Below are 24,726 nucleotides of genomic sequence, written 5' to 3' on the forward strand. Positions count from 1 at the left end.
TGATATTTAAAAAAAATAATTTATTGAGGTGAAATTCACATAACATAAAATTAACCATTTTAAAGTGAACAATTCAGTGGCATTTAGTACATTCACAACGTTGTGCAACCAACATTCGAATCCCAAGCATTTTCATGACTCCAAAGTAAAACCCCTTATCCATTAAGCCATTTTCCCCCATTCTCCCTTCCCCCACCCTCTGGCAACAATCAACCTGCATTCTGTCTTTATGGATTTATCTATTCTGGACATTTCATTTATGGAATCATATGATAAGAAGCTTTTTGTGTCTGGCTTCTTTCCCTTGGCTTAATGTTTTTGAGGTTCATCAGTGTTGTAGCATCTTTCAATACTTCATTCCCTTTATGGACAAATAAATTCCATTGTGTGTATAGTGGTCCACTGATATCTGCAGGGACTGGTTCCAGGACCTCTGTGGATACCAAAATGCGTAGATGCTCAAGTCCCTCATATACAATGGTGCAGTATTTGCATATAACCCATGCACGTCCTCCTGTATATTTTATTTTTTATCTTAATTATTTTTTTCATGCTTCATATATGCTTTTTTTCCTCCTATATACTTTAAATCATTTCTAGAACCTATAACATCTAATGCAATGTAAATATTTGTAAATACAGTGGAAGTATTATGTAAATAGTTGCCAGCCCTCAACAAATTTGAGTTTTGCTTTTTGGAAACTTCTGGAATTAATTTTTCCTGAATATTTTCCACCCACAGTTGGTTGACTCCATCGATGAGGAACCTGTGGGTACAGAGGGCCGGTTGAATTTCCCACAAATTGTTTATCCATTTATCTGTTGATGAACATTTGGGCTGTTTAGGTTTACTTTTCACCCCTCTAGCCATGTCCACGCAATGGTTTGGAGGGGACAAGCCTGGATAAGGAAGATTGGCTGGGCTGTGCCAGTGATGCAGGCCTAGGGCGCTGACCATGGAAAGACAGAAGGGCTGCATCTCTTTAGAGGGCAGATAGTTTTAAAGTGCTGGAGGGAGGAGTGAAAGATGTCTCCCCAGTTCATCGCCTGTGAAACAAGCCATAGGGGAGGAGAAGTTCGAGGAGAAGATCATGACTTTGGTTTGGACCTTGCAAGCCTGAGTTGCTTGTGGAACATTAGACGTAAATGTCCTCCAAGAGGTTTGAGGTGTGGGTCTGGAACTTGGGAATAAGGTCTGAGCAGAAGATTGGGGTTTGACAGTCATCAGCCTGTAGCTGAGATTAACAGGAGGGAGTGGGGAGGTGGGAGATGGAAGGGTGCTCAGAACAGGACCCTGAGGGTTTGGTTATACTGTGTGCTCTGGAAGGTGGGTCCTGACCATCTGGCTCACCACTGAGTCACCAGGCCCAAGCACAAAGAAAACAGATAAAAGTAGCCATGTAAATCCTAGCTGAGTGAATGAAAGGGTCCACAAATCCCAAGACCTAGGAAGAGAAACCAGGAGACTATGTTATTGGAAAAAAACAAGAGGAATGGGTTTCCAGGATGAAGTGGTCAGTGGTGCCAGCATTGCAGTCATCATTCTGGGTAAGAACCAACAGCCCTGATTTACATCTGGGAATGAGGAGAGCCGTGGTGAAGCTGGAAGCCAGGGTCAATGCCCAGTGAGTATGGAGTCAGACTTGCAATGGGACAAAGTCAGGGTAGTCTGGAGAGCCCTTAGAGGAGAGGTGCTTGGAGCGGAGAGGGCAGGTGAGCTACAAGGGCTCATCTGGTCAGCAGAGGCCCTGGTCAGGAAGCCAGGATTCCACTGAGTGACTTGCTGAGTCCCCTCCCCTTTCAAGCATTTGAACGGCCGCTCTTGGAGAATCTGCAGTGACTCCACTGTATCTTCATTAGCTGCACCCCCACACCCCAGACCCTCCCCAGGAGCCCCTCACTTGGGGCTGTGACTCAGGTCCCTTGGCTCTGTTGAGGGAAGGGCTCCCTACCTTGGGGAACTCTGATGTTCCCCTGTTTTTAAGTGGCCCTGGGAAGGAGGCAGGTAGAGAAGGCATAACTAGAAATTTCCAACTGCTCCATCAGAGTTTCCAGGACTCCGTAATAGTTTTCTTTCCCTTCTCCAAAGCTGAGATTTTTCATAAGCCCCTGGCACATCAGATGGGAAGAGGGAAGGCATCTGGGAGAGGCTGAGAGAGCCCAGGAGCACCTAAGTCAGGAGGACTGGCCTTGCATTCAAATGGCTCACAGGACCCCCACCCCACCTGCCTACTAGCCTGGAGGAGACACCCATATCGGTGATGGGAGCTCTGAGGTAACAGTGAGGATGCCAGGGCTTTGGGTTTGGCTTGTCTATTTCCTTGCTGAGTGACCGCAGGCTAGGGGCTCCTCTCCTCCAGGGCTATTTCTTGTCTCTACCATGGATTAACTTGACTGCCTGCCTAATGCCCTGACATTCTAGAGCGCCAAACTGCTGTATAGAAACCAATGCAGACACAGAACAACACAGCAGATTCCAGCCGGTGACTGGCAGATACACACCCCAGCTCCCTCACCCCTTGACTGGGACAACTTTGAGACACATTCTACACTATCCAGAATTCCGTGGTGGAATTCTTGGTTATCAGAAACTTGCTTGAGAGTACCTTCTTACCCTTCTTACCCTTCCTGTCTTATCTTCCAACATGTCTACAGGTGCTTCCTCTTGTCTCAAATCCTTGTTTCAAGGTCTGTTCCTGGAGGAACCTGGCCTCAGGCAGTATAATAATAATAACTGTCATTTACTGAACACCTACTATGTGCCAGGCTTCATGTCTATAGACCTCATGTGATCCTCCTGACAACCCTTTCAAGTGGGCATTATCACCTCTTTGTCACTGTTGAGATGGCTCAGGTTCAGAGGGGAGGTAGCCTGACCAAGGACTCTTATCTGGGAAGCTTTCAATCCACAAGGGGGACCCACTCCCTGCACTTGGTAGGACTGCGTGTCAAGGATCCCTCCCCAGGGGCCCAGCCCCAATGGCTGGTCACATCCAGAGCAAAGGCAGTGTGGGGCACTTGTAAGCCCTGACACTGTCCCCACAGCAGGCACCATTAACAGTGGCAGCAGTGGCCCTCCCTTCAAGGACGTCACTAGTTCAGGGTATCGATGAACAAGGAGCCCGAGCTGTTGAAGGATAGGCAGACAACTCATGGTGACAGCCACCAACAGGCTGGTTTGTGGCTACTTTCGGGGATTCCCAGGAATAACTGGAGGGCCTTTTGAGAAGGGTAGGTTACTGCTTATGTAGAAGGAGGCTCAGAATCATTGTCTTTTGGACAAAAATGGGACTCCACTTTGTCATCGCAGGTCAGTGAAGCTGGGCAATATTTGGGCTACATCCAATACATTCTTAACATATTTGTGTGGACAGGGTATGTCTTTGTTTATGGAAGTGCAATGTTTTAGCTTTACGTTTAAGTTTCAAAGCATGTTTCCAAAGTAAATATTTTTGTTACATAAAAAGAAAGCTATCTGGGTAATAATGAAGTCACACACTCATGTATAATAAGCTCCTCAGGGGCCCACATTAGTCTTCACACTGGGCCCATTTTCCCTGGTGGCAGCTTTGACTACCTCCCCATTTCTGGCCTCAGTTTCCTCATGTGTGACAAGCAAGGCAGCTGAATGGGTCCCAAGCTCTCTGAGGTCCCAGGTTTGACAGGGCCTGTGGCTCTCCCTCAGGGCCACTTGGCAAATCTAGGCAGGTTCCTGCCCCCACCTAGCCTAGAAGCAGATCTGTAATTGAGCCTGCAGGGTCACTGTGACAGGCACAGCCTGTAAATCTCAGCTGGGGAAGCAGCCCAGGGAGATAAATTGTACTGCAGCTCACTCCTTCCTGGCTCTGGGGGTTAACCTGGAGAGAGGGGAGCTGACAAAGCTGTTCTCCATGGATTAGACACTCAACAGGATGGGGGCACGAGGACCCAGGCCGCCGCTGGCAGGCCAGGAATGGTTGCAGAATGCTGTTTGCTCCTCGTAGCCCATGAGCACAGGATGATTTAAGCAAAACAGTGACTTGGTCAGAAGAATGCAGTGTCATGGAGTGCTTACCCGCCTCTTTCCTCCCGTGGATTCTAAGGCCGGACTCGTGTCTGAGTCCGCCTGGTGTGCCCAGCACAGGGGTTGGGAGAGGGCAGGCAACGCTGAATACAAACAGCAGATAATAACAGTGAGACCTAACACTGAGTGCTTACTCTGGGCCAGGCCCTGTGCTTAGTGTTCTACGTGTTTTATTTACACCTCACAACGGTGCCAGAAGGTACCCTCATGAGGTAGTTGAGAACATATCTCATAGCACAGAGATATTAAGTAACTTGCCCAGCATCATTCAGCTAGTTGGTGGCTGAGCCAGGATTTAAGCCATGGTTTGGCTCCAGAGCCTGGGCCCTGGATCACTCTGCACAATGGTCCATACAGTAGTGATGACAACACTGAAAACTTACTGTGTCAGGCACCTGTCCCAGGGACTATAGGAGAAACTGATGAAGAATGGCAGGAGTCTCCCAGACAGAGGGAACATCAGGTGCAAAGACAGGGGCTGAGAAAGGTCACTGCCTGTTTGAGGAACGAGGATGCACTTGGAAGACAACGGGGCGAGCTGAGAGACGAAGAGGAACAAGGGAGGCTTCTTAGCCAGGAAACGGGAGTTTCACGGGGTAAATGCCGGCCTTTGACTGGGCTCCTTGATGAGGCAGGCGAGGCTGACACCCGGGCACCTGGAGGATCGTGGCAGCTTCGCTGAGGGGGGAGGCTGGCTGCTCAGAGGGGCCTTGAATGCGTGTCGAACCATCAGTCCATGGCCCTGGGCTTGGCACCTGTCTCTGCCACTCACTGGTGGAGTAACCTCAAGGGAGTCATGGAACCACTCTGAGCCACCAGATTTTCACTTGACAAATGAGGACAATGAGGCTGGTCTGCCTTGCAGGTCTGTTAGGAGGGTTGTGAGAGTTCTGCAGGAGCTGCCATCATCACATCTTCATCTTCATCCTTATAAGGCGCTTGGCTTCATCTGGGGACAATGGCGGCCAGTAAAAGGCTTTCTGCCTGGTGCAGGAAGGTTGGGTTAGAGAGGTCATTCTGGAGGTCAGTGTGGCAGGGGACTGGAGGGGAAGAGCGAGGAGGGGATGGAGAAGGATTCTGTGTGTGACTTCCACACCTGGCCCACTTGACCTCTCTGTGCAGGACCCTCAGCCACGCCTTGGACTCACCCAGCAAATGAGAGCTGTGGAGGGTGTGCCCTGGAGTGTGGCAGGGAAGCAATCGCCGCTGTAACTAACAGAGCTTTTCCTTATCCACTTGCCCAGGGCGGTATTTATGCTAATCCTATTCCGAGCAAAAGCAACTCAGACTAATAAAAGCAGTGCCTCTGCTCTGGGCTCTGCACCATCTGTCAGTCCCACTAGGGCTGAGCTCTTCCCGGGTAGCGCTGTCGCACCGCGGGGCTGCATGGGCCCTCGCAGGCCAGCCTGGAGCTGCCATTCACTGAGCACACACGTACTGGGCCCTGTTTGGGGCCCAGCACCGGGCCAGGCATGGGGGACCTGTGGAAGGGACACGGACAAGGTCTCTGCTCCTATGAGGAGCATGTGCTCTGGTGGGAGAGACAAAAACAAAAATCAACACAAGTAAATATAAAAGACTAGGTAAGTTTGGATGGATTAAATCCCATGAAGGAAAAAACACTGATGTGTCAGACAGTGGCCCAACTGGAAGGGGTGGCTAGGGAAGGCCTCCCTGAGAAAGTGAATCACCCAGCCGAGCGTGCCTGGCAGAGGGAACAGCAGATGCAAACGCCCCAGGGAAGGGCCACCTGGCCAGCGAGCTTGAGGCACAGAGACCAGAGCACTGGAGCTGGGGGAGGGAGACAAGATGGAGATGGTACTAGACGTCAGGACATGTGGGACCCTTTAGGTCGCTGTGAGGACTTTGTGTGATGGGAGCCATGGGAGGGCTTTGAGTGGTACAAGCTGCAGACGTTTCAGACATTCACTCTGGCTGCTGGGTGGAGACCAAGTGCAGGAAGGACAAGAGTGCCCCCAAGGAGACGAGGGAAGAGGCTCTGGCACTGGGGATGGGGAGGAGGATCAGGGTTACACTTTAGAGGTAACAATGTGAGTGAGAGCACGGCAGACCTAGCACAGCCTCTAACATGCAGCAGGCGCCCACTCCATGACGGCTGGGACTTTGATTATTTTGATCTTCCTCTGCCACACAGCCTCTCCAAAATAATACATTTTAACAATCCAGATATTTGATCAGCTCAAGTACTGACCCAGAGACCCCCATGGCAAATGCTACAAGCGTCTTCCCTTGTGGGCTGGCCTCAAATCATGTCCCTGATGGCCATGTGGGCTGTGTACCTCTGAAGTGAACCTCCCGTGGGCCATGCATTGTCTGGCTCGGAAGCAATCCAACCTTTAGTGCGTCCTCAGGGAGCCTTGCTCTCTGCATCAGGTAGGAGGGGACGGGACTTTTGCATGTAGAGAGGTTTATGGACCAGCACAAACTTCAGAATCAAGAGAAACCCATGGCTGAGGGAGGGTTTGGCCGTGGTCCTGCACGGTGATATAGGCACGACCCAGGCTGGGGTCTCCCCTGGTCTTCCAATTCCACTCATCCAGTGCCTGTGTACTGAGCTCTTGCTCTGTACCAGACTCTGTGCTGGGGACACAGAAATGAATCAGACACAGTCCCTGCCTGAGCTTGCATTCAGGTGGAGGGGAAACAGTGTCTGATGTGCTCCAGGTGCTCAGCCTGTACTGATGAACAGTCACCCACGCAGTTAGCCACGGATACTGTACCTGTCGTTTTACCTAGGTATATCTCCTTATCTCAAAACCTTTCAATTTCCCCAAGTAGAAACTCCCAGTCCAGAATTCAGGGCCCTCACAGACTGGCCCCCACCTCATTCTCTAGCCTCACCCCAGGCCATTCTTCCTATTCCTGTACTTTGGTTCCAGCCACACGACTCTCATTATTGTTCCCTGTTCTTTGACATTTCTCTGGCTTGTGCTTCCTTTCCTTGTGCCTGGAATACCACTTTTCCCATTCATTGCCTGGTAAGCTCCTATACACCCGTCAAAGCCCAGCTCCAAAATTAGCATCTTTGCAAAGCCTGTCTGATTATCTCCAGACCTGGCCACTCCACAAGCACAGTTAGCCTTCCCTCCACAATGCTCCCACAGTCCTCCATTCATCCCTCTAATACGTTAGATTGCTATGGATCAACAACTCAGTCCCCCCACTAGAGTGTGAGCTCTGATACAAAGCCCCTATCTGGTTCAGCTCTGTGGCCTGGGGCCCTGAGGGCCTGGCATAGAGGGGCAGACTCAGAAAGCATTTTTGTTGGGTGATAAGGATGTCAGTGTGGCCACAGTTATAGGCAGATGAGAGGCACAAGAATGAGGCCAAAGGGTCCAGCAACACGCAAGGGCCTTGAATGCCTCGGGGTGGATTTCAGCCATGGAAGAAAAGGCTGAGGAAGAACAGGAAAACCATATCCCACTTAGAGAGATGAAAGAGCACAGAAGGAAGACTATTTGGGGTTGTGACGGGGATATAAATATTAATTATGTTTACACAATGTTCTCAAAGGCTATTAGCTCCGGTTTCATTTTCCAACATAAATAAGAAAAGATAACCTTCATCATGAAGAACTTAGAAGTCTATTAATGGGCAACAAAATACCTGTACACCTGTAAACATACAAAGTCATCTCCTTCTTCACCCCTGACACCATCTCCTGAAACATCCCCTTATTCAGATGTGGAAACTGAGTCTCAGAGAGTTGAAATAGCTTGTCTAGAGTTGGTCAGTTGAACAGCAGTAAGCCAATGACTGCCTTAGTCAAAGGCAGTCATGAAGTGCTGTGGAGGAAAAAATCTTGCCAAAGAATTTGTTTCTCACACAGCATGGCTGTATGTTTTCTGCATTAAAAAAAAAAAACAAAAAACACAATACATGGGCTGATATTCACTGTGAAAAAAAAAATCAGATAAGATTACAACCCAAAGTATAAAATAAATATGTGAGTGAGTCCACACTGATGTCAAATAAATAATAAATAGGGGAGAATGGACAAATCTTCTTTAGGGAAGAATTCCAAACAATGTAAGCATTGTTTAATTCCCATCACCTTTGAGTAGAGTCTGGACTTAGTGACTTGCCTCCAAGGATAGGGTATGAAAAGGGAAAAGTAGTAACTTTACAGTGGGGAAACCTGGCAGACACCACCTTAGCCAAGCAGTCAAGGTTAACATCACCAGTGGTAAGTTATGAGGCTCTCATGTACCCCGTGAAGTGACAGGACGAGAAGGGCACCTCGCCTCGGTGGTATTCTTCCCCCAAACCCTTGATCCCAGTTGATTCATGAGGAAATCATTGGACAAAGCCAAATTTAGGGACATTAGACAAAATACTTGGCCGGCACTGCTCAAGACTGTCAAGGTCATGGGAAAGACTGAGAAACCATCACAGAGCAGAGGACACTGGAGAAGCATCATGACTAAATACAACTCAAGCCTGGACTGAATTCTGAAACAGAGAAAGGCCATGAGGGGGAAAACTGGTGAAGTCTGAATGAAGTCTGGAGCTTAGTTAAAGTTATGGGTACATATCTATATATTCTTTTTTCTCTTTTCCCCAATATATTCCTATAGAAATAGGTTTTTTTTCCCTTTACATAAATGTTTCAGACTGTATATATTATTCTGTAACTTTCCTTTTTCACTAAATATGTCTCAGTGGTGTTCCCATGTCAGTATTTACAGATCTGTGCTGTCCAGTACAGTAGCCACCAGCCCCATGTGGCTATTAAGCACTTGAAAATGTAGATCTTCCCGACTTACAATGGGGTTACATCCTGATGAATCTTGATACATCTAACCTACCAACATTATACCTAAGCCTTGCCTACCTTAAACGTGCTCAGAACACTGACATGAACCTACAGTTGGGCAAAGTCACCTCACACAAAGGCTTTTTTATAATAAAGTGTTGAATAACTCATGTAATTTATTGAATAATGTACCAAAAGTGAAAAACAAAATGGTTGTCTGGGTGCAGAATGGTTATAAGGGTATCTTGTTCACCCTCGTGGTCACAGGGCTGACTGGGAGCTGCGGCTGCTGCCACTGCCCAGTATCACGAGAGAAGGTCTACCGCACCTCACTAGCCCAGGAAAAGTATGTATCTCTTTCATACCATCGTTAAGTCATAAAATCTTAAGACAAACCATTGTAAGTATGGGGATCGCCTACACGCAGCCCAAACTGAGATGTGCTGTAAGTGTAAAGCACACATCAGATCTCAGACTCGGCACCAAAAAAAGAATGTAAACTATCTCGTTAATAATTTTTATTTTGATTGTATGTTGAAGTGATAATATTTTGGGTGTATAGAGTTCAAAATATATTATCCATTTCATCTGTTGCTTTTTATATTTTTAATGTGTCTACTGAAAAATTTTAAATTACCCATAGGACTCATATTATATTTCTATTGGGCAGTGCTGTTACAAGAGATCTAAACTTGTTCTTTTTTTTTGGTGGGGGGAGGTAATTAGGTTTATTTATTTATTTATCTTAATGGAGGAACTGGGGATTGAACCCAGGACTTCATGCACGCTAAGAAGGTACTCAACCACTGAGCTATATACCCTCTCCTTAAATTTGTTTTTTATCTGCTGTATAGTATTTCAAAAATCTCTAAGTACCACGATTTATTTAACCATTCTTTTTCTAATTGTTTTTAGCTTGCTTCTAAGATTTTATTACAAACCATACTGCAATTAAAATCTTTGCACATGCCTACTCTGTGCAAATGTAAAAATTTCTCTAGAGCAGGGGTTGGCAAACTAAGGCCCATGGACCAAATGCAGCCCACTAGTTGCTTTTGTAAATAAAGTTTATTGGAACACAGCAATACTCATTCATTTATATACCATATATGGCTGCTTTAGCACAACAAAGGCAGAGTTGAGTAGCTGTGACAAGGACCATATGGCTTGCAAAGCCTAAAATCTTTATTCCCTTTTTTAAAAAGTTTGCTAACCCATGCTCTAAGAGTTGTCACCAACAACTAGAAGAGCTATGTTACAGGTCCAGTTCCCTGGGGAGGGGACTCTGAGATGGCAATTAGCATATAGGGAGTTTATTAGGGATTGCTTTTGGGTGGCGGGTGGGAAAGGAACAAGATTAGGCAGATGTGACGAGTGACACAATAGGAAGACCTCAGCCAATGCCACCTAGAGCTGTGAAGCTGGGCTGGTCCTTCAGAGTTGTGCTGAGTTAGGGCAAAGGAAATAGGTCTTTCTAACCCTGAATCAACCTGCCCTGGGAAAGGGGTATGAGCTGGGGTGAGGTAACGCTCTTCAGTTGAGGGGGAATAGGTGTCTCAGGCATAGGGGTGGGAGGTCTGGGCAGTGCAGAACAGCATCCACTAGAGCCTGCACCTTGTGCCATCCAGCTAAACTTTAAGTTCTGGGAGCAGGTCTTCTGGGATTCTGGTGGCCTCTCTTCCTGGGGAAAACTTACAGAGAAAACTTAGTGGGACAAACTGCAACCCCCACCACTGTGACTAGTCTTGAGGTCACAAATGATACTCATCGTCTCCCTCTTCTTTTATCCATTCTAGAGTCCCCTTACCCTCAGCTAGTTGGTCTCAGTGACCTCCGTGGTAGCATGATCTAGATGCTCTGTCCTGAGAGGTCTGAACCTGTGGTCGCCTGATCCTTCTCAGGCTGTGGCCCCTGCACTTGTCTACTGACTGTAAGTATTGAGCAAGGGAGTACTGAGAGGTTTCCAAATGAATCAACTGGGTACCAAAGATATATCTCCCTGCTCCAGTGCTTAACAGCAGCCTTATTTCCTCCTGATGGTCAGGTGACTCCACTTCTTGCCTGCTGGTACCTGGACACAAGGAGCTCAAAGTGTCTGGCTGGAAGACATAGCTAAAAGTTCAATAGTCATCTTGGTGTTTCTCCTGGCTGAAGTGCTGCCTCTTTGGGAACTTAAAACTGGGGGGATAGAAAGAACAAATGCTTTCCTGGAGTGATGGTAAGCGTGAGACCACTCTTACTTTCATCCTTTGGTTCCTGGACCCATGAATTCTACCTGTTGGAGACAAAGCACTGTAGAATGGTCTTTGATTTAGAATATGTGCTGCATCCTGGAGGATGGCACCCTATCCTCACGGAGTGTTGTTTCTGAGCTGGTGCCTCAGCTGTGCCTTCTACAGTTAGTTCCAAGCTGGCAGCTTAAGGATAGGGCAGTAGGTGGCCATGTGCCCACTGCTGTAGACTCATAGGGGATCCCATGCCAGTAGATTAAACACTCTGTAAACCCTTGGAGAGTTGTGCAGGATGAAGCCCTACAAGCAAAGCAATATCTAGGATGTATGTCTATTTCAGTGAAAATGAATCGCAGCTCTTTCCAGGGTGGAAGGGGTTTAATACAACCAACTTGTCAAGTGGCTGGTGGTTTTCCTCAAGGGATGGAGACATATCTGAGACTCAGAGTTGGTCTTTGTAACTTGCAGGTTGAACACTCAGCATCAGCAATAGCTCAGTCAGTCTTGGTGACTGGGAACGCATGCTATTCGGCACACACTTACCCTCCCTCCATGCCGTTGTGGTTACTCTGTTCATGTGCACCCCTTGTGCCAGCTCTGGGGTGGCTTTAGAGGCTGGCTAATGCCAGCTGCATATACAGGGTTGTTCAGTGCTTCACTCTCCAGTGGGTGTTAACATGGAATACACACTTGGTGCCCACTTCCATAGGTCTGTCCATATGACTTCACCCCAGATATCCCTATTCCTGGTTTTCTAATCTTATCCTTCCAGGTCCCTGATCAACCAGCCAAATCATACACTGCTGCCCATGAGACCCACGGATATGCTAACCTTGGGCCCCTTTTCTTTGCACAAGAAGTAGGTGACTATATGTACTATTCACAGCTCTGCCCGTCGAAGGGATTTCCTCCTCTACTGCCTTTCAAGGACGCCCCTGCATGGGGCCTATAGTGCAGCAACAGTGTATTTTTGGCTTGCTCACACATACTGAGCTGACCCACTCATGAACAAATTTTGGGTTTTTTTTCCAGCTGGATACAAGGAGCTCCCTAAGCATCCATAGGTGAGGTGAGGGAGAGGCACTGGTGCAAAGGTGCTGGGTGACATATGTCTGGGCCACCTGCTCATGTAGCCTTTTGCGCTTTGGCTCAGCTGTACCATGTCTATCTTGTGATAAACTGCTGCTGGCCTTGTCTGACCTTATGACTTGGTGGATCTGACAGAATCCAGCCCACGGTGAGCAGCTTTGGTTGCGTGGCCAACTTGACCATCTGTGGTCAGATGACCCGTCTCTACCAGAACCCTTCAGCAAATCAGTGGCTGTATTCTGAAAAGTGTGTCATTCCTGGCTGCAGATGGCAGGGCCTTGCTCCAGAACCCCAGGGGTCTAGATTGTGCTTCTCCTACTAGGCTTGTCATAAACTCCATAGGCATCTTTCCCCACTACAGATCCCTCAGAGACCATGAGTCCCACCAGATCATACGGTCCACACACCAAGGTTACTTGTACTATAGCCTGGACCTGCTGCTGAGCCCTTTCCCACTCTGGGGCCCCATCCAAACAGGCAGCCTCTGTGTTATCCAGTATATGGGAGGAAGCAGTATTCCCGGGTATGAAACATGCTGCCTCTAAAACCCAGGGGCCTACCAGGCATTGTGCTTCCTTCCTACTGGGGGAGGAGGAGGTATAATACTTTGTCTTTTACTTTGGAGGGAATGTACCCGGCAAATCCCAGATGACTGGCCCCTAAAAATTTCCCTGATATGTCAGGCCCCTGAATCTTCATAGTGTTTTCTCCTACTCTCCGCAATGCATGTGTCTCACTAAGGCTTCCAATACACTTGCTGTTTCTTGCTCACCTGGTCTAATTAGCTGATGCCTTTAATGCAGTGTGATGTTCTGCAAGATATCTAGGCAGTACAGGTCTTTTCAGACTAGGTTGTGAGAGGGCGGGAAAGTTAACAGCCCTGGACAAGACTGTAAATGTATACTTTCATCTATTCCAGGTGAATATGAACTCTGGTCTTCCTTTCTGATAGGCAAGGGAAAAAAAAAAAAAACAATGACTGGATCAGTGGCTACATACCATGTATTTGAGAAGATGTTAATGCACTCCAGGAAAGATGCCACATCTACAACTAGAATTACCACTTGGTTGACTCTGCTGTGGTCCACTGTCATCTTCCAGAATCCATCTGATTTTTGTAGGGGCCAGATCAGTGAACTAAATAGAGAGGTAATGGGGATCACTATCCCTGCACCCTGTAAGTCTTTAAGGATGGCATTCATCTTTGCCATTCCTTGACTACCAGTGAGGTTGAGCATCTTCTAATATGTTTATTGGCTTATTTCCTCTTCTTTGAATGCCCATAATTCAGAATGCTTGACTTTTAAAAAACGGTTTATCTGTCTCCTTCACTAGACTGTGAGCTTCCTGGGGCCAGGGACTATCTTCTTTACCCCTGAACCTGGCACATGAGAACTCAATAAATATACACTGAATCAATATCAATGATTTTAACAAGATAAAAAGGAGCATTTGATTGGACATCGCAGTCTCCTTGGATCTTTAAACCAAACTCCTTAGCTTATGGGTAAGCCTATTCCTGACAGCAATTGTATTATTTTGGTTGGTTTAAAAGAAAATACAGTGTCATCCAATCAAACCATCTCTCTACTGAAACCAAGGCAGTGTCACCAAACGAACTGAAGCTCCAGAGCCTTGTTTTGTGGATGCACTTCCTTCCATAGCAATAATGGGCAGTAACAAACTGAGCCCTCGCCCCATCTGGCTGTGATAAACGCATCCAAAATACATTACAAATCTCAGAGTGAGGCTCTGAGGCCTGAGGCTGCAGCAAAAGAAAACCGAGGTTGACAGGCACAAGTTTAAAGACCTGATATTCTATAAATGAAAAAAGGCCAGCTGCCTGTTCCTTCACCACTGAACACAGTAACCGCATTAGAGGAGCTTCCTGCCATTTTTCACACTTGGGACTCTAATGGTATCTGTTTGGTCAACTTTAAACTTCATTTGTCAAAAAAAAAAAATCTCTAATTTACTGAATCTCAGGTGTTTCTTTCCTTTGCCTCAAACTGTAGGGGGTTTTGTTTGTTTGTTTATAATTTTTTCCTTAAATATCTGTCTATGCAGGAACACTTTTATCTTTTTAAAACACACATCTTATGAGCCCCCTCACCTCCTCAGAAAATTCTCACGGCCTCCCAAGATCTGAAGGCCAAAGTCCAAGTTCCCTCACAAGGCCTCCAGGGTCCTGGCTACCTTTTTGCCCCATTTCTCTCCATTCCTAAGACCTTTATGCTTCCACTACCCATATAACTTGCCTTTACTAAAACAAGCCATGCACTTTACATCTCTGTGCTTTTGCACACATACTGACCCCTCTGCTAAGAACTCCTAACTATCTTTCAGACTTAGTTCAAACATTAACCCTGTGTAAAGACTTTCCTTCCCTTAGAATGGTGTTAATCACTGCTTTCTCCACTTTCTCAACACTTTAAATAAATATCTACAGTAAACAATATGCTATACGTTAATTATTTTCCTAAGTGTCTGTCTTCCCACCAGACTAAGAGTTCCTGAATGATGGAAATTATATCTCATTTACTGCAGTTTCCCCAGTGCCAGTCTAGTTCCTGGAACAGAGCAGCTGGGCAACATTCGTTTGCTGAGTGAATGAAAACTGACCTGGTCCCTACCCAAAAGACCAAGACCTCCAATACAACCACCACAAGAAAAGGATCAATAAGCTGCTGGAGCAGATTCTAATGGTATTTACTCTCCCAAATTTCCTCTAGCAACTGAACACACTTAGAAGACACATTCATGCCAAGACTTACAGGCAACTCAGAGCTCCCAGGAACTTCTCTCACCTCATTTCATGAGCTGACCCTTTCATTTTTAAGAGGCTGGAGCTCAGAGGTGCTTCTTAGTGGGTGGGGAAGCTTAGATGGATGTCTGCAAGTCTCCTTCCCTTCAGCAAGCACTCAGAATACCTCCATTAGCGTTCATGGAAATTCTGCACATGCATCAAGAAGAAAACAGCCACAAATAACACAGCCTGCTTTCCAAATCTCCAAAGCACATCTCTGCAATCATTTCACTTTCCAACTATCACCATTGAAGCCTTTCAGCCAGAGAGCAATTTGTTTTCAACTTACTCTGGGTTCCTAAGTTAGCAGAACCCTCTGGTTGTTTACAAATGAAGCTTCCTACTTCCGTTTTCTCTCCTTCCTCCAGCTTCTCTTCTACACAGCCCATTAACCAAAAAACTAACCAGTTCCTGCATTCCTTCAATCCAAATGCCTTCAACCTATGCTCAAAAGACCCTTCAAAGTTGATCCTGGTCCTTGCCTTCCTCTTCTGTCTCATCTCCAGCTACTTTCCTCCGTGTGTCCTCCCCTCCAGCCATACCAGTCAGGTATCTCACAGTACTGAGTCTTTCCATACTTTGCTTTTTCTGCCAGGCACATACTTCAACCACCAATTAACTACTTCTGTCCTTGAAGACTGCACACAGGTATTACCTCCTCCGAGAAGCATTCCCTGATTGATTAGATGCCATTCCTGTATACCCACAACTAGCCATCAACTATTTAGTTATAGAGATCTAGCTCTCTTGTGGTTACTAGAGATATATCAGGGAACAAAACAAAGACTGCTCCCATGAAGCTTAAGTTCTTGAAGGTGGGTGACACACAATATATATAAATTATATTAAATTCGTAACTGTATCAACGGGTGATAAATACTCTGAAGAAAAATGAAGCAGGATAGAGTATTAAAAAGTAGTTGGACTATGGAGGTTCCTTAAAAAACTAAAAACAGACTTACCATGTGATCCAGCAATCCCACTGCTGAGCATATAACCGGAGAAAAATCAAATTCAGAAAGACACATGCAATAAACAAATAGGACCTAATTAAACTTACAAGCTTTTGCACAGCAAAGGAAACCGTAAGCAAAACAAAAAGACAACCTATGGAATGGGAGAAAATATTTGCAAAAGATGAGACTGACAAGGGCTTAATCTCCAGAATATATAAATAGCCCATACAACTTAACAAGAAAAAAACAAACAACCCAATCCAAAAATAGGCAGAAGACCTAAACAAGCAATTCTCCAAAGAAGACATATGAATGGCCAATAGGCGTGTGAAAAAATGCTCAGTATCACTAATTATCACAGAAATACAAGCCAAAACTACAATGAGGTATCACCTCACACCAGTCAGAATGGCCATCATTCAAAAGTCCACAAATGATAAATGTTGGAGAGGGTGTGGAGAAAAAGTGAACCCTCCTACACTGCTGGTGGGAATGTAGTTTGGTGCAGCCACTATGGAAATCAGTATGGAGATTCCTCAAAAATCTAAAAATAGACTTACTATATGATCCAGCAATCCCACTCCTAGGCATATATCCAGGGCGAAACTTAATTCAAAAAGACACATGCACCCCAATGTTCACAGCAGCACTACTTACAATAGCCAAGACATGGAAACAACCTAAATGTCCAACAACAGATGACTGGATAAAGACGATGTGGTGTGTGTGTGTGTGTGTGTGTGTGTGTGTGTGTGTGTGTGTGTGTGTGTGTATACACAATGGAATAAAAAGAATAAAACAATGCCATTTGCAGCAACATGGATGGAACTGGAGATCGTCACTCTTAAGTGAAGCGGGCTGGAAACAGAGAGACCAGCTAGGAGGCCATGTAGTCATGTGGGCAAGAGAAAGTCCTGAAGTGGTATTAGAGATGGAGAAGAGGCAAGAGGTACTGAGTATATTTGAGAAGTAAACCCATTAGGACTTGGTTGAGTGAGGATGGGAGTGAGGGGTCTAGGCTGACCCCAGGGTTGCTATTTGGAGTGTCTGGGTTGCCAGTACTGTCAGGTGAGAGAAGACATGTTGCATCTGAGATGCCCATGGGACATCTAGGAAATACTGGCTGAAACTTGGAGGGCAGGGATAGGCTGAAGATATAAACTGGAGTGTCATCAGCATGTAAAAAGATGCCTGAAACCATGAGAGTGGATGAAATCAAGCAGGAAGACTACATACACTCACACAGACCTAGGTTCTGAATCTAAGATCTGCTATTCACTGTCTGTGAACCTTGAGTAAGTTACCAAACCATTGTGAGCCTCACTATTCTCACCTTTAGTTGGGCATTATTATTTTTTCAAATGTCTACATCAATGCTGAGCATATGGCATGTGTACAATTATTACTCTAGCTCCCGTAGTTACGAGCAGAGGGAAACTGACAAGAGACTCCTGCTTGGTGAGCCTCAGGGTCTCATCTGTAGCTCCTGCTAGGTACCCGCAAGGCTGCTGGGAACGGGTGCCCAACAAATGGTTGCTGAATAAAAGAAGAAATCTAAAAAACCAAAACAATATCTACTAACACAACAGGTGAGATAATTCAACAGGATTTTTAAAAACTATATGAAGATGAATGTAAATGCTAAGAAATTACCTTAGAAAAAGTATCTAGCACATAGAAGGTAAACAAAGCTAGTCCCTTTCCTTCTGTCCTTGCTTTTTAATCCATCTCTCTTTTTTTAATTTTAAATCTTTCCCTTTTTTTTTTTTTTTTTTGATTTTAAATCTCTGTTGGCTCCTTCTTTTCAGATCACAAACGCTCTAGTCTCCCCTCACCTGAAAAAACCTTCGGGTCTTGCTATCTCCCTCAAACTCCTGTTCAATCATTCTTTATTTTCATCAACTATGCTCTTTCTCAACCCAAAACACTTTTCAATGAACAAGCCATACCTTTGCTTTTAGAGACAAAAAGTCCCACGTTATTATCATTTTTAAAAAAAGCTACTATCACTTATGTAGTTGTTCAAGCAAGTCTAGATAGATGTATTTCATTTTTAAATACATGTGTATATAATTTTTCTTACACTAATTCATTTTAAGAGAAATTTCATTATGTATCTTCTACAGCCCTAAACCAAGAGAGCCAACATATTCAAATAAATCCCAAGGTGGGGAGATGCTTCAGGCCAGTTCCTCATTAGAAGCCTCAGCATGGGGGCTCCGGAGACCAACGGAGAAGGTCTTCCAGGGAGAGCTGAAATGTTCAGATAAGTGAGTTCTGGAAAGAAGGGGTAGTTGGTGGGCTCTGGCAGGCTCACCCCTGGGGTAGAGGAAAGAGAACAGACAGGGGAGTTCTGAGAGGCACTGGAGCTATCTAAACTCAGGGGGATGGAACCGAGTGAGCAGCAGCAGTAATTGAGTTTCAGTTACCTGCAGGGTGGCGAAATAAAGTAGTAACTTCATCTGCCTGACACAGGGAACTTTAGAGGTGTCCTTCGCATATTCACAGTGAAATCCATCACCCTTTCACTGTGTTGGGTGATGGCAACCGTACTGCGCTTCCCAGTGACAGCCAGTGCACGTGCTGTTAGGCGGCACCAGCGCACTGCAGCTAATGAAGCACTTCCTGCAGGCCTGTCTCCTGGGCTCTTTGCATCCTCAGTCTGAAGGAATGGCACCACGGGAAAATTTAACACAGCCAGCATCAGCCATCACCCAAACTCAAAAGAATCTTTGAATGGTAGAGAGGCCCATTTTCCTTTCTGCCCAGCCCAGGGCTGGAACCATCCTCAGGTCACTTTTTGTGGGTCTGTACAAACGTGCCGACTGGCAGCATGCCGTTCTTCACCTGGGCCCGGATTTCAGCTCGATGCTTTAATGTGAAGACCAGGGCTCTCACCGTCCGCCGGTACGGCCCGTTAATGAGGCGGGAACAGAGATGAAACGTCTCCCGTTCAATATTTTCAACCAGTAGGTGATCCATCTAAAAAAACAGCAAAATTATCAAATTAGGGCCTTGCATTGCATAAGGATTAAAGGCGAGAGAGGCTGGAGCACTCTGCTCAGAGGCCTCCATTAATCAACTGAAATTCAAGGACATCTACTTCCTGTCACAAGAGAAACAGGAAGAGCAAATTAATTCCACCCTGGCAATTAAAGAACAAGGCCATGTGTTATGTGACAGGGACCTCATTCACAACCCCTGCCGGGTGGTAATATTTGCCATTATAACAGGAAACTGGCCTGAACCAAGCAGTAGGTACTGGGCCCTGTATTTTACCAACCAGGAAACGAAGACCAAGGATAATAAATCAGTATAACAGTTTATACTTTTGTTTGTTTGTTTTCGAAGTACCTTTTAACCCCTTACAGTATTTTAGAATCACTGAGCCTGGATCCTAATATGTGTGTAAAGCAGTTTATAAATCACTTTTCACATTTAATGCTCACAACTCCTATGATCTCATTTTACAGATGAGGAAACAGGTTCAAAGGTAAAGAGATGTTCAAGATCTTATAACTACTGAGAGGCAGAGTTGGGATTCTGACCCTGAGCCCCTGACTCCAATATTCAAGTTTCTTCCCTCTCACCATACTCACTGTCCCTTTAACCTTTTGAGAGACCAGCTGAGTCTGGAAAGACCCCTGCAGGGTCAGCTAAGCAGAACGGGCCTACAGGATGGGACCTGTAGCAATTCTGGGGTGGTCTGGCTCAAGCCCATGCCCTCCTGAAGTCACAGGCCTAATCAAAGCAGGACAGGTCTGGGACTTTGTCTGCATGATCTGGATCCAGGCCAGACTGGCTTGCTGTTCAGGAAGCCCCTCACTTCCTTCCTTTCCAGGCACATCCCTCACTATTCGCCTTCCTGGTCCCAACCCAGCCCAGTCTGAGCAAGCTCAGCTGCTTCCACACACTACGATGTGCAGGTACGTGTTCCCTCAGCAAGGCACACGTTCCCTAGGAAACACACTCTTATTAGATTCCAAGCTTAGCTAAAAAACAAAAAGCAAAAAAGCAAACCCTAGTTCAAAGGACTGAAAGTTCTCCTTGGGTCTGCCACAACATCCTGAGCTTCCCTTAGTCATTTTCATAACATAATGATCTACTTCTGGAGCTGTCTTCCCTGAGAGTGAGTTCCTTAAAAATAGGAAACAAATTTCTCTCCTACTTCCTTTTTTCCCTTCACTCCTTCCCTTCCCCCCGCCCCCCTCCACCCATTCACATACCTACTCAGCACTTACTTCGTGCTCGTGCTCAGGCTGAGGAAAAAGCAGTGAACAAAGTCAACAGTTTCTGACTCCACAGAGAGCATGGGCCACTTGGAGACAGACGGTGAGCAGGGACTGTAAGTGTACCAAGTGCTAGGAAAGGGGACAGGAGCCAGTGCTGGGGTGCAGAGCTACATCAAAGGGACCCAACTCAGGAGGGCAGCGCCTGGCCTCCAGAGGAAATGTGTTCGGATGTGAGACCTGGAGAATGAGTAGGCTCTGGCCAGGTGAAGTGGGCATTTGCTTGGTGATAAATTCAGTGAGGTGCACATAGACCTTTTGTGTGCTTTTCCATATATGTACTGTACTTACACTTTAAAAAAAGAAAAGTTTAGGAAAACTCTGCACCAAAATAAAAAAGGATCAATTGACATTTGACAAAACGTCCTAACAAAAGAGAGAGACCAACAGACCAAATGAATAAAGAAACTTGGAAGAAACTAGGAAGAAACTAGGACCAAGCAGGGAACAGAACAGGACTGAGAGAAAGAGAGAGAGAAAGAAACACAGAGAGAGAATGACTATCCAGGCCCAGATGTCTGCCTACGTGTAAGAGACAAAACACATCCAGGGACGTTTGTAGTCCTGATGACTGACACTGTCTCCAAGGCTTGTGCTGGAGTGAGCAAACTTGGTGCCATGGCTCTCTAGAACCAAGACTCCTCGAACTTTCCATGGCCTCCTAGGTTGGCCCTGAACTGGCCCCCAGCCTGAGGCAGCCCTGGTACCAGACCACTTTACAAGGCTAGAAGGGTGGCTGGCTGTCTGCCCAGCATTTGTCCAGCCATACTTCCAGAGAGGCTCCTTCCTGCAGTGTGGGGCTCCTCATTCCAGCGTGAGGATGTTTAATCACTGATTGCTTAGAGAGTCACTTACTATAACAGGCAAGAAAAAAGTCTTTTTTTTTTTTCTTGAGGGGCATGGTTGTTAAGGGAGGAAGGGTATGTGTGCATTGCAAAAACAGGTCATGGCCATTCCATCAAATTGTAATATATGTATAAAAGAACCTTGAGAGTGCCCTGAAATGTACATAACTGGATGCTTATTCATACTTGATTCAGCAAATGGTTATTGAATTGCTACTCTGAGTCTGGTCCGATCTGGGTATCAGAGACACCCGAGCAAAAAGACCTGACCCCTTACCCTCTAAGAACTCACAGCCTAGGAGAGGCATGTACACAGATGACCATGGGGCAGCGGAATAGGTGCTCTACCAGCCATGTGATGGGAACAGGAAGTAGGTAGCTGACAATTCTCATGCATGCCTCATGTTAAATGAAGGCCAATCAGGATGAAGAAATGAAGGAAAACATTAGTAATATGAAAATGCAAATCATATGGGAAAATAATTCATCATGTACCCTTGTGTATAACAAGTTCATTGCACAAAGTGATGAGTGCCTATCTTAGAACTAATTGCCTTTGGATAATCCAAACCTACCCAAGTTGAGAGTCCCCCTTCCCAATGGGTTCTAACCTGGTGATTCAGGTAAGCCCTTTTGGGTGAAAGGACCAGTCTTACTGAGACCCTGAGAAAAAGAGGTTTTGCTATGAGATACATGTGTGTGGATGGGAACAGGAATACTGTAAGAAACCTAGGGATTTATCTGCGAACCATACCCTTTCCCTGTGTCTCTTTCTCACATGTTTTGCTCCTCTCCATTTGCCTTACCGCCTACCGATTTTAACTGCCTTCTTCTCGCTGCCTATTCTACACATCTCTACCTATAGCTTCTGCTTCCTTATAACTCCTCCAATAATATCCCTTCTGTTTCAAAACTTCCACTGTTGTTTCTTGGTATTTCCTAGTTCAGTTTCTCAGAGACAGAGAATTTGATCTGCCTTCCTTATCTATTTGTACCTGTGAGTCAAGTGTGTGTTATTCAGTCGGCCAATCCTGGATGAATTGACTATAACTGGAGAAGATATAAAACACATCCACCTAGAGCTGTCTTTTGTCAAGGATTCTGGACCCAGAAGAAATGGTGCCAAAATCAATTAGTGATGTCTGCCATATCTGTAAGCTCTTTAAAAGCAAGGAAAGACGTTCTTTTTCATGTGTTTACCCTAAGTGCAGAACTTCCCACACCACACTGTAACTATTTATTTGCCTATCTCCCTCAGCAGACTTGAGCCACTCTAGGGCTGATACCACCTTGGATCCATTTCTCAATTCCCAATGCCTAGCACAGGTTATGGCACGTTGTAAATATCTGTTAAGTGAATTTCCTCTTTCCCTGTGTACACTTCCCTCCTTTCCTGCTCTTTCAATAACAATCTATACATGGCAGATAAAATATGAAATATGTTTCTATTTTATATGCATTTCCGAGTTAGCACAATCCAACCACTCTCACAAAGGTCAGTTCAACTGCTGTCTTTTCCACAAAACTTTCCCAGGTTCTTCCATCAGATTTCACTGTTCTGTCGTTTTCGTGTCTACACCACTTGCTGGTACTACTATTTCAGACATATTTCATCCTGACGCGCATTTAGTCATTTACAGGAGCTTAGTCAGGAGACAGTAAGCTTTCTTAGCATAGGGACTGGAACTCATTTATGTCTGCATTCTCCCCTGGCACTAGTAGCAGTAGAAATAAACATTTGTGGAGCTGAATATTCACTAGAATCAAACTTCGTATGAGTTTTCTAATAGCATGACTGGATTTGTACATATATACCCACACTCCTTTTTGACCACTTGAATACATTTATGAAAGAGCTGGTCAAAGCCAGAGGTGCAGTCTGAGGCCATTAAACAAAGAAAAAACTAACAGTCCCATATGGGGATATACCCCTGACCTGGATCTCATTAGCACCATCTGACAACCAACTGGGCCAACCAGCCAGTGTTTCATAACGCTTAATGATAACAGGCTCACTTTGAGAATCAGATTCATTTTTTTTAATGACATAATAGGAAAATGATCACAGGCCGTGAGGTAGGAAGGAGAGTGGATAATGAGGAAGGGGAAGTAAGAGAATGACACCACAGGGGACGTTCATATGAGGAAAGATCTAAAAGACAGGGAAGAACAAAGAAGACCCAGAAGGGAGAAAAAGTAAAGGGGAATGGAACGTAGGTCTCAACAATGGAGTTTTTATTCATCTATTCCATTATTCCAAGAACAAGGAAATAATCCATGAATCTGGAAAGCAAGATCTATAGAGTAATACAGAGATGTACTTTTTGGCTGTGTGTGTGTATTCTTCATATGTGGCTTTCACTACTAAAGGATATGACCAAAACAAATAACATGGAAACATTATTTTCTATAAAAATATAATGAGTGGATTTGAAAAAACACATGCTAAGATCAAATTGCAAAGGCTTTTTAGTCACTGGGCCAATAACTTACCCAGTGGTTTACTACTGCCTGATAAAGTACATTTATGGAGATCTGATGTCTGATTTGAATGCACTCAACATTGGTTACTGTCAGAGACTAGACAGTGCATTAGATGGTTCACTGATCTACTCTAATATGAAAATGTTTCAGATGATGATGGGTGCTAAGAGTTAACTTTATGTAAAAGTGTTTGTATTTATATTTTTTGACATACCAAACTGATAAAAATGCAATCAAATGCTATTTACCCAAGGAAAACAGACTGATTTTCTTTGGCCAAGGAAGATGGTAAGATGCACACTTTTAATTTTTAAAATTTACTCTTTGGGAACAAAACCATTCAACTATACTTAATCTGATATTTTTTCCAATTACACTGGAAAGCACTAACAAATGTATCACTTTTTTAACTTTGCTTTGTGACACTTGAGTGCTTACCACTTAATGTGCCATTTAAAGGATAATTAATGGATAAACTAAAAGGATAATTATTATGGTGTTTAATATAGCAGGCAAACTGCTCATTAATCCTCACAAGCATAGCTTCTTTATCATTTACTTAAAAAGATACCACAGGGAACTGGTATTTACCACCACATTAACTACATATTGTAGACCCACACTCTGTTTCTGCAATAATTTTGGTTTATTTTAAAAATAAACTTTATTTAAAATATCAAATAGCAAGTCTTATTGGCTAATCGATACTCTGGAAAATTAGACTTACAACTTTCATATTTTTTCCTCTCTTCCAAGGGTTTAATATTCGTATTAATACTTCCTTTAGGAAAAGTTAAGCAAACTTAGAGTATATTAATTCACTGACCTATCAAATAGACATTAAAAATTATAAATGTAAAAAATAGATATGTAGAAAAGTGTATACAAAATGACACTGACTGATATTGATCAAGATTAAAACTACAACATAAATGTAAATAATCATCAATTTTCTGCAATGTTACTTAAATAATCAATAAAAATATCTTATGGAACAACTGGCACATAATTGGCTCTTAATAAATCTGGGATAATCATAACTAGCCCAGTATTCATTTAAAGAGCTGTAATAATTTACCAAACAGGAAATGCACCAAAACGTTAAAAAGATTATGTCCGGATGGTAGGTTCAATGGTGATCTTATTTTTCCTTTCTGTATTTTTTTCATTTTCTATCATAAATTGG

At 44.7% G+C, this 24,726-nt stretch overlaps 1 protein-coding gene across 6 annotated transcripts in view; it reads right to left on the bottom strand.

The window, feature by feature from the left end:
* TCEANC2 (transcription elongation factor A N-terminal and central domain containing 2) overlaps positions 1 to 24,726 on the bottom strand; it is a 56,546-nt gene continuing 31,820 nt past the window's right edge. For 4 of the 6 annotated variants that reach the window (XM_064493565.1, XM_031465189.2, XM_010984601.3 and 1 more), the window contains exon 5: positions 15,122 to 18,904. In XM_064493565.1, the coding sequence (XP_064349635.1) occupies positions 18,716 to 18,904 (189 nt within the window). In that variant the 3' untranslated portion in view covers positions 15,122 to 18,715. The other 2 variants (XR_004140769.2, XR_010383831.1) reach the window with 2 other exon arrangements.

This window comes from Camelus dromedarius, chromosome 14 (assembly GCF_036321535.1).
Source record: "Camelus dromedarius isolate mCamDro1 chromosome 14, mCamDro1.pat, whole genome shotgun sequence".
In the NCBI taxonomy this organism is placed as follows: Eukaryota; Metazoa; Chordata; class Mammalia; order Artiodactyla; family Camelidae; genus Camelus; species Camelus dromedarius.